Source organism: Thamnophis elegans, chromosome 6 (assembly GCF_009769535.1).
Source record: "Thamnophis elegans isolate rThaEle1 chromosome 6, rThaEle1.pri, whole genome shotgun sequence".
In the NCBI taxonomy this organism is placed as follows: domain Eukaryota; kingdom Metazoa; phylum Chordata; class Lepidosauria; order Squamata; family Colubridae; genus Thamnophis; species Thamnophis elegans.
Genome location: NC_045546.1, coordinates 58,237,908 through 58,253,592, shown reverse-complemented (window position 1 = coordinate 58,253,592; position 15,685 = coordinate 58,237,908). Strand labels below are relative to the sequence as shown.

Genomic DNA, 15,685 nt, shown 5'->3' with positions numbered 1-15,685 from the left:
CCATTAACTGTCCAATTAGCAAACCCAAAACAAGGAAACACTCTTGGGAGAATTAAGAATTCCCAAAAGTAAAACTTTATTGGATGCACCATTTTGGTACAGAAGAAATGAAACCAGCTCTGGTTTCCTGCACAAATACAAAAAAAACGCAATCCTTTTTCTTTCTTCCCACCCTTGTTGATCACATTGTCCAATTATGAGACACTCTTTTATTATGAGAATGGTCCATCTCTTTCTCAAGCACCTATAGCAGTAACCTTGCTGGCTCAAGCTCTCAGGATCTCTACATACATTCTCTACATTCCATCTCTGTTATCCCATCCCCCCCCCCAATTCATTGGCAAGTTAAAATGCATTAGGCTTGAAAAACCATTCTTGACACCCTCATTTTGTCAATTGCTTTGCTTAGATCTATTTCAATATAGGTCCCCTTCTGGAAAAAGTTAAAATAGGTTCTAGGTGAGCATATCTGTTTATCCTCTTCAACATTCCAGAAAATTAGCAGAATAATAGAATAATAGAGATGGAGGAGAAATTTCAAAGCAAATTCTTCTTGGCTAACCTGGGCCTTTCCTCCATTTCTTAACCCATTAATTGGTTTTCTGTACAGTTTCATGGGAAGTTTCTTTTAATGTTGTTGCACTTCTGCAAGTAATATTGTGGTTTAATTTAATATGCTCCTACCTTTCTTGATAAACTGGAGAGTGCCCCATTTTGTTAAAAGAAAATCAAAGCAAGTTCTGCATCCCCTCAGATTCAAGCATTTGGCTTTTAATTTACCTTATTCTAATGTACTTAAGTGTTAGTTTCAGTCAGAGGTGGGTTTCTGCCAGTTTGCCCCAGATCGGGCAAACCGGTAGTGGCAACGGCGGAAAGCTCTGCCCGCCCACCCGGATGCTTCTGCACATGCGCATGAGTGAACCAGTAGTAAAATAAATTGAAACCCACCACTGGTTTCAATGATTTCCACCTTTTACTTGTCTGGATCTTTCAAAATAATTTCCTGCAATAATTCAGGTAATTTCTGAACTTCTAAGAATAAAGTTTGAAACAGGCAGAGGACAAGAAAGCTAGAGCTTTCACACATGAGAAGTTAGGAAGATTATGTTAGTTTGAAGGATATGTGTCTCTAAATGAACTAAAATAAATAGCAATTTATAGCACTTAAACATATACCGCTTTACAGCCCTCTTTAAGCAGTTTACAGAGTCAGCATATTACTCCCAACAATTTGGTTTCTCATTTTACCCACCTTGGAAGGATGGAAAGCTGAGTAAAATGTTAAAAAGTCCTTTGATTATGGGAATGACAGAAACTGAACTTTTTAGATCTTGCATTAATGCATATCCTGCATATTTTCACCTACAATGTGATCTGAGCTTCATCAAAGTCATATTAATATATAAAATACATTTTGGTTGAAAATAAAACCCCCACAACATATAGATTTGGTTAAAAATACAACATGCACCTATGATTCACTGCTTGTTTTGGGGAAAGCAGGGAAAACTTTTAATTTAGTAATGATGGTACTCTGTGTAATAGATTTCAAACTAATATTTTTTTACCTGTCGATGAACCCCATATATTGGTCTGGAGGCACTATGGTCCATTATTCTTTGCAAAACTGCTTAAATTGATTCGTATTTTTGGACTGTTTTCCATAAACTGTTCATTTCAGGTCTTTCCAGTATCTTGAATTAAAATCAAGGTGTGGACTCGGTCATCCTAAAATGCTCCAGGATTTTTGTCATGATGTGTGAACCACATTAGCTTAAGCTTTGACTCACAGATATCATAACATTATCTTGTGGAAATTTCTAATAACAGTTTTCTCAATGATGCTAACTTGTTAAAGTCCTGAGACTACAAAATGGCCCCACTATCATGCTTCACAGGATTTTTAAAAAAAATATGGAATAGAAAGTATTATTTTCTTTAAAATAATTCATGTAAAAAATGTCATTTTCAACTCCTCTTTTCCTCAGAACACTGTCTCAAAAAATTGTCCATGTAGCAAGGATTTTCTTCCTGGTATCATCCCATTTGTGCATCATTGTGATAGCTTTCAAATCTTTTGCCATTTACTCCGGAGTTTTATTTTACATCCTGGTACATTGTACACCTTACTCTTGGAATGATTTTTGTTGAAGAATTTTTTTGAAGGTCTTGGGAAAAATATGAGTGGGATTGCATTTTGTCCATTTCTACAATGTCATCCAGACCACATTAGTGGAGACAATAGTCTTTAGCTATTTTCTTGTATCGCTTTCCACTCTTATGAACACTGACAATGTGGTTTTTTAGATATATAGATTTCTTGTCCATAAAACTGTCCGGAAGGGCCTACTTTGATGGTGATAATCAAAATGTGTGTCTTACATAAATGAAGCTTTAATTGCATTATAGGTTATAGTAATGCAAGATTGCATATGGTTCTAAAATATTCATTTACTTAATCACTACTGAAATTACAAAGTGTTGCACATACATACATACACACACACACACACACACACACACACACACACTGTAGGTCAAGTCCATATTCTGTATGTACTGGACACTTGTCCTATAGTACATGAAAAAAAAAGGTAAATCTGATGTGCTTTCTCTTTTCAGGCACCTCCATTGCCATCATCTTCATCTTGACATATTTCCAAGGACATTTATATAAAATCTTTTCTGATATTCAGGAAGTGACCCAGTTCTGCACCACGGATTTTTGTAGCGACCCCATAAGGCTGCTGGCTGAAAGCTGTGTCTATGCAACCTTCGAAGTGTGGAGTGTCAACCAACTGGACAGGAGAGAGCACAGCTCCTACTCCAGAATTTTAAAAAATAGAAAGCTCATTCAACTGAATTGAAAAAAAAAAATCCCATGGTTTGTATATATCTGACAAAACTGGCAACATTATACAGACTACTGACTTGAAGACCACCTTTTTTCTATTTCTCTATTTCTGGGCTAATGAATTGGTTTCATCAAATTCTGTATCCCACTCCCCTTCAAAGTCCCCCCCCCCCCCTCTTCTTGGAAAAGTATCGGCTTAGCTGGTCCTTTCTATGTAAGGTAGTTAGAATTTTATGTCTTTCTTTGGGCTACTTTTTTAATGTGAAACTTAGGTGATACTTTTTTTCTACTGCTTTTATGTTATTCTCTCTTGTTTTGAAACCACGATGGTTATTTTTTCTTTCCTAAATAAAATGTTAAAAAATTAACAGCCAAGTCACAAAGATAAATGGGTTGCACATAGACTAAAGAATAAACTTCAGATTTGTGATTTTGTTTCTAATCTTGATGTAAATTTACACTATTTATAAATACATATTTATTGCTTGAAAATATTTGTGAATGGAATGCTGTTATTTTTTCCAGATTACCTGCCATTGAAATTTTAAGGAGTTCTGTAATTTCAAACATTACTCCTATTACATTTTCTATATGTAAATAAAGCTGATTAGCATTGTACAGAAACTTTTATTAAAATTGTTTAATGTTTAAAGTTTTGTATTGTTTGAGTTTTAAAAAATTATGTACATGGCCCCATTATTGTTGATTTTTTTAAAAATCTGATTATATATATTTTATATATACTCTTTTGTGTGTGTATATAATATATATAAATATATAAATATATATAAATATATATAAAATTGAATATAAATATATGTAGAAAGATTAGAGCCTAACTTTTTCTTGTTTTTAAGTTTTACATATATATGGTAGAATTGAGATGTCTACTGTAAATATTGTGCATATATTCAAGATATATGTCCAGTGATTTATTGTTAAATTGCACTTCCTGCAATGACAGACTAATAGCTGATGCCAAATTGTAGAAGTAATAAATGAAATAACCTAGTTAGCAGTTCCAATGAAATATAACTTAATGAGATTTTGAAGATTCAATTTAGGCACCTTGGAATTTAGTAAGGAGTTATACAGGAACTAGTTTGAGAATGATATCTTTACCTAACCAAAATAAGAAATGTACATTCCAGTTGTTTTTTAGCAAGCATATGGCTACATTGTCTTAAGTACAAATCATGCTATATTTTTGCTTATTATGTAATTTAATCACTGATAAATTTTTAAAGCATTAGTGTCCTTTAGGGCATGTTCTTTGTTTAAAATTACTGATAATATTTCTTTTTATCCAGTTGCTCCCAAATGCTTCACCTGTCACATGAAAACCCATTAAATTGAAATCCAAGTTCTTTGTTCATCCCAGTGGATTAGTTTACTGATTCATAAACTTTTGCATTGAACTGATAATTGTTAAGTTCCATAAATGTCTTACTATATTTGGTGTTGTTGAAAGAAATAATCAAGATTTGTTGAAATAATGGTTCCTATATTGTTCTCAGTAGATCATGCCTGCAGAAGGATAAGAGGAAAATCAGAAATAACTGTGACCAAAACCAGTTTCAAAACAGAGTTACCTTATAGTACTTCAGATAATAATTTCAGAATAAAAGTAATACATAGCACTTTCAAGTATAGCACTGAAGAGAATTGGTATCTATTTTTAGCCCCACAGATATAGTTTGTATTGTTCAATAAGTAAACTGAAATTTGTATTATCTGCTTATACAAACAAAGATGGTTTATTTGGAATACCCCAAAACTGGACAGCCTGGCAAGAAAGAATTCTTATTGTCTTATATTTAAGTATGTTTCATTTGATGGGATAACAGTATCAGTTTACAAATTGAGCAAAGGACTAATGTGGTATTTATTGTGTCTATTTCCAATGAAGAAGCTATTGTGTTTCAGTGTTGAAATTCTGGAGGTGAAATATGCCTTCAGTGAGAAATGTCCCTTTGCTCACATACAATTATCGTAGCAGAGATATTTGGCCCAAGTATACAGATATCTTCCGTATTCTTGGGGGAAAAAATACTATATATTTGTTATGAAACAACTATAGTGTCTCTGTTCTTGAATATAGCACGATATTTAACCTCCAAACCTATATGAAATGATAGATCCAAATAAAAAAGCTTAGGCATAACAGTATTCTAACTAAAACTGAAGTTGGCCTGTCCTTGATTCACTGAGATATAAGAGGGAATATGAAAAGCATATCTAATTAATAAGTTTTGTTATAGCGTACCAATAAACTAGTTCTAATCTTCCTGTGGAGTTGATTTTCAAGCCTGGTCTACCTTACGGGACTGATACACAGTGTGCCAAGAATGCAAATAAATATGTGTTGCTTGATTTCTCCACTGCTTTAAATTGTTCTAGTACAGTGATGGCTAAACTTTTTGTTGTTGCGTGCTGAAAGCACGACCTCCCGCACCCATAATGCAATGCACGTGCAACCACCCTGCCCCTGTGCATGCACGCGTGACACCCTCCATGCTCCCCCCACACGCATGTGCATGTGACCCCCTGTGCTTCCCCTGCCCCCACCCTGCATGTGTGTGCAACACCTCGTGGGTCCCATTTTGGATCTAGTAGGCCTCCCTGCAGCCTCCTGGGAGCAAAAACGGGCTGTGGGGGGGGCACACCATACCCACTCGTGTTCCCCCCACCCCCATGCATATGCATGCAACCCCCATGCATGTGTGTGACCCCCACCCCCTTTGCATGTATGTGCATCACCTGCATGCACCCCCGCCCCTCATGCATGCATGGCAGAGGCCCAAAAATCAGCTGACCAGCGGGAGGCACATGCACATGCATGGTGGAGCTGAGCTGGGCGATGGCTCGCATGCCCACAGAGAGGGCTCTGCGTGCCACCTGTGACGTGTGCCATAGATTCGCCATTACGGTTCTAGTAGGTTACCCTACTTCACTCTAGGAAGAAGCAGCTCTTAATAATTTTTATAGGTTTTGTCCACAGACTGTGCCTCTTATTAGCTTGTCATCTGCTGTCACTTTTATTTTTTGCAGTTATCTTCATCATCACCTTTTTATGAAGTAGGCTGTGAGGTTCATCATTATTTAGATTCAGTGTGCTATTAATCAAATCCTGTAAGGGATAGAAATTACTCAGATTTGATGGCTTTGTAAAAGTAAATTGCAGATCTTTCAAAGAGACATAAAACAATGACTAATTACTGCAGCGCTGGTTGGCAAATGAGAAAGTCAAACATGGCCCTTCCAGGAAATTCCTGGCATGTCTTAATGACAACTTTATCATCCAAGGAGTGGAGGAATGCCAATAGGATACATTGTTTTTGATCTATTACTATTTAATAAAGATTTAGATCAGAAAGTAGGATATAAGTGTCAGGGTTCCAAGTAACAGCTCTGTTTCTTGGAACCCTGACACTTATGGTATCATAAGTGTCATGCTCTAGGATACCATAAGTGTTAGGGAACAGCACTATAAAGCTCTCCGGGTTTTCCCCACCCAATTCAAAATCCAAAGTTCTTCTCTCCCCCCCACCACTACACACAACCATCACATGCCACAATCAGGTCACAGTCCTAGACCTGGATGATTCCCATCCCTGCCCCGCCAGGTGTTGGTGACAATGTCCTTGGCTCCCAGAAGAAAGAATGTTATTTTGGCTACATATTTCCCCAGCTATCTCTATTCTCTCCTCCCTTTCCCACAGCTCTATCCAGCCTTACTGTGGCAACCCTGAGGATGGCTTCAGGATTGACAAAAATGTTAGGGAGAAGTGGCTGTAATACTGAGGTTCTTGATTTTAAGAGAGAAAAGGGGTGGTTAAGCCTTTGTATTTATTAAAATCAATTTATATAGCCACACATCACAAATGTGAGACTCAGTTTGGAGTTAGTCACAAACATTAATGAATACAAAGCAGTGACAAGTAGGAAAATATAGGTTCAAGAAGGATAAAAGTTCTTAAAGAGATATTAATAACAAATAATCCCATTGAGGGGGAAAAATGGACAACAGAAGAAAATGATGGGGCTGCACAAAAACCTCAAATGAAGATTTCAGATCAAAGACATACATGAAGAAGCTGACTAGGCCAGAACTGAAGAAAGCAAAAGGTCAATAGAAGCTAAATTATGCTAGTTTTATTTAAAAAAAACCAATATTGCAGCTGATTCATAAAAAAAGTTATGCATTACTGTTAAAGCTATGCCACCAATGAATTTACAATGCTCAGACTCGAATCACCGAACTATTTTAGGAGGGCTGCCTAATCAACACTATATTATGTTGTACTTTGCAAAACATAAGCCATAAAAAGCCTTCCTACTTGTGTTCAATCATGTGTCTCATTGCAAGTTACTTTCTACCAAAAACCCCAAGAATGTTTGATTACTTTCTTCTAATGAGTTGGGTCCATTCTGAGTAGAAATTTGAAAAGTAGAAACATGGAAAAGTTTCCACTTCCATTTGTGGCATAGTTGCAACCAAAAATATTGAAATCAAGAATTAGAACTATTGAATCTTTCCAAAATGGCAAACAAGCATTTGGTACATTAACTAATTACTCTAAATCTCAAGTAAGAAGTGAGAAAAAAAGCCTTTCATACCTAAAGTAGAAGTAAACTACCAAGATTTCAGGATGTAGGACGGGCTGGGTGGTCATTCTTTATTAATTCCCAGCTAGGAAAGTTACAAGTGCAAAAAAAATGTGGGGTACATGGCTGCACATGTGAATAGAGTACCAGCAAGGCTGAAGTGCCCTACAGATTCTAGTTTTGGCTTGCTTAGGTCACATTGAGTGAAGAGGAATTGCCTTGGGCGCACGCCCAAGGCTATATATAGAGGCTATATATATTCCAACTAAAATTCCATTCTAAAAGCTCAGCGCCAAAAAGATCCTGAAAAGAATTGAATTAGCCCTAATCAGAAACGAACTCCACAGGAAAAGATTCCTACGAGACCAAACCAACAGGGACCTGCTCACTCTTCACCTCAAACTCAGTAACAAAATCCACCCAGCATTCTGGGACAAATCCAAACAACTAGTCCTCTGGAGAGCCGAAACAGAAACCTCCTACAAGACAGACACATCAACAAACCCCACAGACTAGAAAAACACGAGAAGCCCAATCCCCTTCCACAGGAACTCATGAAACAAACAGTACATAATATATCAGACAGGACCCTCACTATAGCAGAAACCAATGTCCTTTCCAAAGGATTCAACTTTGCAGTTGCCATCAAACGCATCCCCACTGAAAACATCATATGCGGAGTTAAAGCTATCCTAACCGAAATCAACCCAGATGAAGCCAATAAAATCAGATTTGAAATCACCAACGTCCTCTGCTCCAGCAATCCACCCAGAAGCAACTTACATAATGAAGAACAAAAAGCACTCACCAACTTGAGGAAAGAACATAATCATTCTCCCAGCAGACAAAGATAACGCTACTGTGGTGATGAACACATCTGACTACCAAGCCAAACTATCCAACCTACTCCAAGACCCCACTTACAAACCCCTAAACAAAGACCCTACCACCTACCTGGAAAAAACCACCAAATCCAAAATAAAAGCCTCGCCCATCAGTGAAGAGATCCAGCAAAGAGTCATCCCCAGAGAGAAATCATCCAGAAGCCTCAAGCTCTATGGTCTCCCCAAGATACACAAAGTAGGAACACCACACAGACCCATAGTTAGTTCCATAGGCTGATCTCTACAGAATCTTGCCAAATTTCTTGCCAAACAACTTCAGCCCTACACAGCAATAGCAGTAATAGCAGTAGACTTATATACCGCTTCATAGGCCTTTCAGGCCTCTCTAAGCGGTTTACAGAGAGTCAGCATATTGCCCCCAACAATCTGGGTCCTCATTTTACCCACCTCGGAAGGATGGAAGGCTGAGTCAACCCTGAGCCGGTGAGATTTGAACCGCTGAACTGCTGATCTAGCAGTAGCCTGCAGTGCTGCATTTAACCACTGCGCCACCTTGGCACTGCGCCACAGAATCCATCCCCTCACACATACAAAACTCACTCCACTTCATAAAGAAATATAACAATAAAGGAACATAACCTACAACCCAGCGACCTACTTGTGAGTTTCGATGTCATATCCCTCTTCACCCAAGTGCCTATTAAAGAAGTGTTGACCGCTATCCAAGACAAATACAACCCCCCTAAGCACATCCTAGATCTGACCAACCACTGCCTAACCAACATATACTTCATCCACAATGGATAAAGATACAAACAGATGGAAGGAGCACCTATGGGATCACCCCTCTCACCCGTCATCGCAAACCTATACATGAAACATTTTGAAACCAATGCCTTAGATAAATCTGAACACAAACCCAAACTTTGGCTTAATTATGTAGATGACACTTTCATAATTTGGCCACACGGAGGGGGGGGGGAACTGGACAACTTCCTCACATATATCAACAGTCTACATCCCAAAATACAATTTACTATGGAAATAGAAGCTAATAACCAACTTCCCTTTCTGGATGTTCTAATCTACAAAAAACCCAATGGCTCCCTAGGACATACCATCTACCTTAAAAAAACACGCACCAACCACTACTTAAATGCACAATCCCATCACCACCCTGCACAGATCAACTCCATAGCCAAGACCCTCATCTCCAGAACCAAATGCCTAGCTGACAAAGACCACCTGAAAACTAAATTACACACACTCACAAGCATATTAATTTCCAACGGATTCCAAAGAAACACAATTACCAACGTAATCCAAAAGGAGACACCCCCCCCAAGAACCGAGACACAGAACAGGACCACAGCATTGCCCTCCTCCCTTAGATCAAAGGCACCACAGATAAAATCAGCAAAATTCTCCACAAACACAATATCAAGACAGCCTTCGGCACTGACCAAAAAATAGCCAATATCTTAAGAAACCCCAAAGACAAGATCCAGCTAGAAAACGAATGAGTCTATGAAATACCATGCAAAATCTGCCCAGCCACATACATTGGACAAACTAATAGAGAATAAATGCACACATCGCAGAACACCACAACGCAGTCAGAAAAGAAGAAAAATCTTCCTCCCTTTTCCAGCACCTTAAAGCAACAGGATATGAAATTGATTTTGAAGGAACCAAAATCTCCAAATCTGAACACTTCAACAAGAGAATAATTATGGAAGCCATCGAAATAGAGAAACACCCCCACAACATGAATAAACATAATCATACCTCCCACCTACCAGACATCTGGAAACTAGCCTAGTCAACAAACAAGTCCCAGCCACGAAAACCAACACTGGACCCAGAACAACACAAGACACCACCACCAATCACCCTCACCAGACTCAAACCCAAACCCATCCCATAGACGAAATGCAACCACCATTCAGAAGCCAAATCATGGTGGCATCACCAACTGCTGCACACCCTCTGACCCCCACACAAAGCAAACTGACACATGCCATGAACACATGGCCAGACCGCAAACTCGGAGCCCGGAATGTTACATCACAGCCATCTGCTCAGGACATTATATTACAGAATTCAGGAGGTTACAACACAAAGGCTCAGGATGTTACAATGCAGCCAACCTCCCAAGATGTTGCAGCACAGGACTCAGGATATCACTACACTAGAGCTCAGGATGTAATCACACAGCCCATTACCCAGGTCGTTACAACACAAAAGACTAATGGGCACACAGCTAGTACCTCAGCCACACAGGATGTTATGAAACAGCCAACTAATCTGCATACAACTCCAACTAATCAAGATGAAACAACACAACCAGCCAACCTGCTTACAGCAACAAAGCCAGCACTCTAAACACCCTCACCAATACTTATAGAAAGACGGCAGCTCCGATCATGCTTTGCTTGCACAAGCACGAAGCCGAAGGCACCAGCCTGAAGATGGCGAGTAGAACCTAGTTGAAACGTCGGCAAGATACTCTCAATCTTACATGGGAAAAGACCCAAATACACCAAGACCTGCATACCTGTACCCATAAAAATCTACATACATACATACATACATACATACATACATACATACATACATACATACATACATATATATATATATATATATATATATATATATATATATATATAGTTCGGGTTTTCTCCCGCGTAAAATTGGAAACTTCAGGCTTGGCGCTTCCAGGAGCAATGTGAGATCTCGGCTGTTTCTTCCTTTTAACTGCCAGTGGGCGTTTGAACTGATTGGGTGGGAGCTTGGCTGTGTCCTGATTGGGTGGAGGTGTGTCCTGATTGGGTGGAGGTGTGTTCTGATTGGTTGGGGGTTTGTGTTTCATGTAAGGATAGGAGGGGTTTAAAGAGGCTAATTATCATTCTAGACAAATTCAATCCTGACAAGGCATTGCTTATTGTGTCCTAGTGCTGTGCTGTAAAGAGCTTTCAAGGTAATAGTCAGCACTTTGAATTGGGCCTATTGTAATCAGTGCAGCAGCCTGAAAAGTGTTATTTTCAGATGAGAAAATCCAACTGTCTTGAGAATGGAGTGAGGCTACCATACACTTGGATCTTGTTCGGGTTGGGCTTATCTGAATTTGGGTATATCGTCCTAATTCTTCAAGTGCTAGCATAAGTCCCAGCTACCTCATCAAACATTAATCCTTGTGCAGTTGCTGCTATATTGTTTGCATAAATGAATAGACGTGTTAGAGTTTAGCTAAAGATAACTTTGTGTTAACCTTAACATGTTCTTTTTAAAAGGCTACTTGAATTATCTGCAGCACAAGAAAATGTATTTAGTTGGAGCTAAATGAAAACTCTGTAGTTTTAAAATGTCAATTTTCATGCCTGATCTTTAGCATGGTCCCCACTTCCTTCTATTAATAATTTGCCAGCAAAAATGATAGATAATTTATATCCTGGAACCTCTTTCACTTATATAGAATTGAGTTATTGTATTTTTAGAAGTAATAAGTAAGTTTTGGTATAGCAGAAGTAGGATGGAAAAAAGGGCAAATCATAGGTTTCAGTGGTAGAAGTTTCTTCCAGGAGACAGTAAAGATAGCAGCTTCAGAGGTAGATCCTGTGCAGATCCTGTGGCCCGTCCTCCATTAATTAAAATGGGCACTCTTAACTGGAGGCATTCCTGTAACCCTAGTTTGAAAACCTGACACACTCATCATGGGGAGTTAATTCAACCAGTAAATTATCTTTTTGCTTTTAAAATCAACATGTATATGTTATATGTGTTATATATAAAACACTGAAATGAACTTAAAAATAATTAATGTAATGAAATGTCTTAATCTTATATGGCCATAAAAGTAATTGAATAGCTGGTTTTTATGTCACTTATTTTTAAAAAGCACATAGGGTTGAATGTAGACAAAAAGTTTAGTTCACAAAAAGCTCAAAAGTATGAAATTCAGGAAGAAGCCTCCCATTAAAATTCCCACCTTATCTGTGCACCTATTAAGCAAAATATCCAGGCTGAAATCTCTCAGCTTTAACTTTCTATCGATCTTGAGGGAAACAAACTTTAAAAAATATTACCAAGTTATTGTGAAGTATTTTTAAAGTATTCTCTCCCCCCCCATCCCCCCCCTCTCTTTCTCTCTCTCTCTCCCTCCATCATGTCCACTACTTTTTGCATGATTGTATTTGGATTATTCCTTAGTTCATGGGTGTCAAACCTAATTGTGTCATGTGACATATCATGACTTTTGCTTTGCAGAGCTGGGGTGGGCATGACCTGCACATGACACATCCAGCCTGTGGGCCACCAGTTTGACACCCCTGTAAAATCATCATCAAACTATTTCTACTGTTGCCAAATTTAATTCATTAGAAATAGCTTTCTAAATTTACTCACCCTATTGAAATTAAAGTCTGGCTTTTCCCATCTTCCTTATCAAACCTGACATCCCTACCTCCATTTTGTTCTTTTAAATATAGTCCATAATTCCTCTAGACCAAAACATCATCCCATAAAGTATACTCAAGTTACTTTTTTAAAATATTTTTTATTATACAATGTTCTTTGTTATATATAAATTTTCCATATCCACAATGGCAGTATACTGACTGGGTATACTGTAATCTCTTTTAAATGCAAATAATAAATATTATACACATCATAGCTATAACTATTATTCTCAAAATCCATTCACCATATTCTTCACATATCCTTACTAACATTTTCCATTATTTAATTAAATGTTCTATTCAGTTTTATTAATTAGTTAATATCAAGCATTGTAAACATCATATAACCATCACATTTGTAACCATTATCGTCAAAGTCTATTAATCATAATGTTTACTTATCCTCATTATTCAATATTCATTTATTTAATTACACATTTACTTCATTTTTATTTACATATCCTCCTTGATTCTAAATTTGTAACTTCTGCTTCTATTTTCTAACCATTGATAAAAATAATTCCCAAGTGAAAAAGTATTCTGTTTCCTCCTTATCCTTAATTTTCAATGTTAATCTATCCATTTCAACACATTCTAATATTTTCTTTATTTCATTTTCCTCTGTAGGAAAATTTCCCCTTCATTTTTCCAGTTTTGTGCATACACAATTCTCTACTGTTACCGCTTGTAAAATTAAATATGTATTTCTTTTATTATATTTATTATATGTTATTATATTTCTCCAGTAGGACACCCAAGAAGAATATCTACCAATATTTGTTGTTTTATCATTTCTTTCAACCACGTTTTTATTTTTAGCCAATATTTTTTGCCATATGACAAGTCCACCACATATGATAGTAAGAACCCGGTATCTGTTTATATTTCCAACATCTGGGAGATATGTTTTGAAACATCTTTGCCATTTGTGCTGGTGGCAGATGCCACCTATAAAACATTTGTAGAGATTTTCTTTGTAGGCTTTTAACATCGTCAATTTATAATTTCTTTCCCAGAGTTTTTGCCCTTATCTAATTCCATACTATCATAGTTTTTTTACTTGTTCTTTTAAAATTCAATAGGTATTGTCACCTCAAGGCTGGATTATTGCAACACGCTCTACATGGGGCTACCCTTGAAAAGCATTCGGAGACTGCAGTTAGTCCAGAATGCGGCCGCGCGAGCGATATTGGGTGCACTGAGGTACACCCACGTTACACCTGTCCTCCGCGAGCTGCACTGGCTACCAATTGGTCTCCAGACACAATTCAAGGTGTTGGTTATTACCCTTAAAGCCCTACATGGCTTAGGGCCAGCCTACCTTCAAGACCGCCTACTGCCACATACCTCCCAGCGGCCAGTAAGATCCCACAGATTGGGCCTCCTTCAGATGCCGTCAGCCGGACAGTGTCAGCTGGCGGGCCCCCGGAGGAGAGCCTTCTCTGTGGCTGCTCCGACTCTTTGGAATCAGCTACCCCCAGAGATCCGGACCATACCCACTCTCATGACCTTCAGGAAAGCTGTAAAAACCTGGCTGTTCCGACAGGCCTGGGGCTGTTGACCTCACTGTTGAGGTCCAGCCCCGATTAGAATGAATGTATGTGGTGTTGCGATTTTAAACCGGTTTTTTTCTCTTTTTTGTAAGCCGCCCGGAGTCCTTCGGGATTGGGCGGCATATAAATTTTACAAATAAAATAAATAAATAAAATAAATAAATAAAATAAATAAAATAAGTATTTATATACATATGCATATATACATCATATACATCATATACATCATATATACATCATATATACATATATACATATCAGTGACATGCAGTTAGGTGAGGCAGGGGAGGCACAGCCTCACCATTCCCATCATGAAAAGAAAAAAAATGTAAAAGGAAAAAGGCAAGAGTTGAGGTCAGGCTGAGCTAGTTGCTGCCTCACCGTGGATAACTCTGCTTAACTGTTTAAAAAAGCCTCTTAAAAAGCGCCCTCTGCTATGAGGCAGGAGAACGCTGTGCCTCATCTAGTCTGACTTTAGGCATTTTAAACATTTTATTCAAGGAGAGTTAAGCAAGGGTTAAAAGCCTAAAAATTCCTGATGTAGGTAAGGCACGCCGTTCTCCTGCCTCATAGTAGAGGGTACTCGTTTGGGCAGGGCATCTTCAGAGGACCTGAGGCAAGAGCAGAGTTGAAATCCTCTCTGAAACAGCTGGAAAAAGTATGTGTGGGTTGGAGGGAGGGGGAGGAATTCAAACTTCATCCTCAAGTGTAGATCCCTCCCCAAGTGTAGTTTGATTGCAGGCAGAGCCATGTTGCCTTTTCAAACCTGTAATCAGTGAAGCTGGGCTGGATCCTTCCGGGGCTGGGGGAAAGTATATGTGCTCCACCAGTATGGCTCTTTGACTGGCTTCCTGCCTCCTCCTGTGGTCTCCTCGCTGGTGCTCTCCCTCCAATCCAACTGTGTGTGTGTGTATGTGTTTGAGAGTGAGTGAGAGAGAGGGGGAAGGGGGTAGGAGAGATAGTCCAATCCAACTTCTGTGTGTGTGTGTGTGTGTGTGTGTTTGAGAGAGGGAGGAAGGAGGGAAAGAGAAGAAGAAAAAAGAAGAAGGAAACTTATTTCGCAAAGGAGAAAAACAAATGTGGATCGCTTTAAGTGTGTGTGTGTGTGTTTGTTTGAGAGAAAGTGAGAGAGAGAGGGGGGAAAGAGGGTAGGAGAGATAGTCCAATCCAATTTGTGTGTGTGTGTATTTGAGAGAGAGGAGAGAGGGAGGAAGGAGGGAAAGGGAGAAGAAAAAAAAAGAAAGAAGGAAACTTATTTCGCAAAGGAGAAAAACAAATGCTGTTGCTTTAAATCGGAACTGAGCGTGCCTGGCTGTGGAATTCTGGGAGTTGAAGTCCACAAGTCTAAAAAAATTTGAAACACAC

General features: G+C 38.5%; 1 protein-coding gene across 5 annotated transcripts in view; it reads left to right on the top strand.

The window, feature by feature from the left end:
* KDM6A (lysine demethylase 6A) overlaps window positions 1-3,506 on the top strand; it is a 266,555-nt gene extending 263,049 nt beyond the window's left edge. For all 5 annotated transcript variants that reach the window (XM_032219796.1, XM_032219794.1, XM_032219797.1 and 2 more), the window contains one exon: window positions 2,623-3,506. In XM_032219796.1, coding sequence (XP_032075687.1) covers window positions 2,623-2,652 — 30 coding nt within the window. In that variant the 3' untranslated portion in view covers window positions 2,653-3,506. The remainder of the gene's footprint in view (window positions 1-2,622) is intronic.
* Window positions 3,507-15,685: the final 12,179 nt, after the last annotated feature.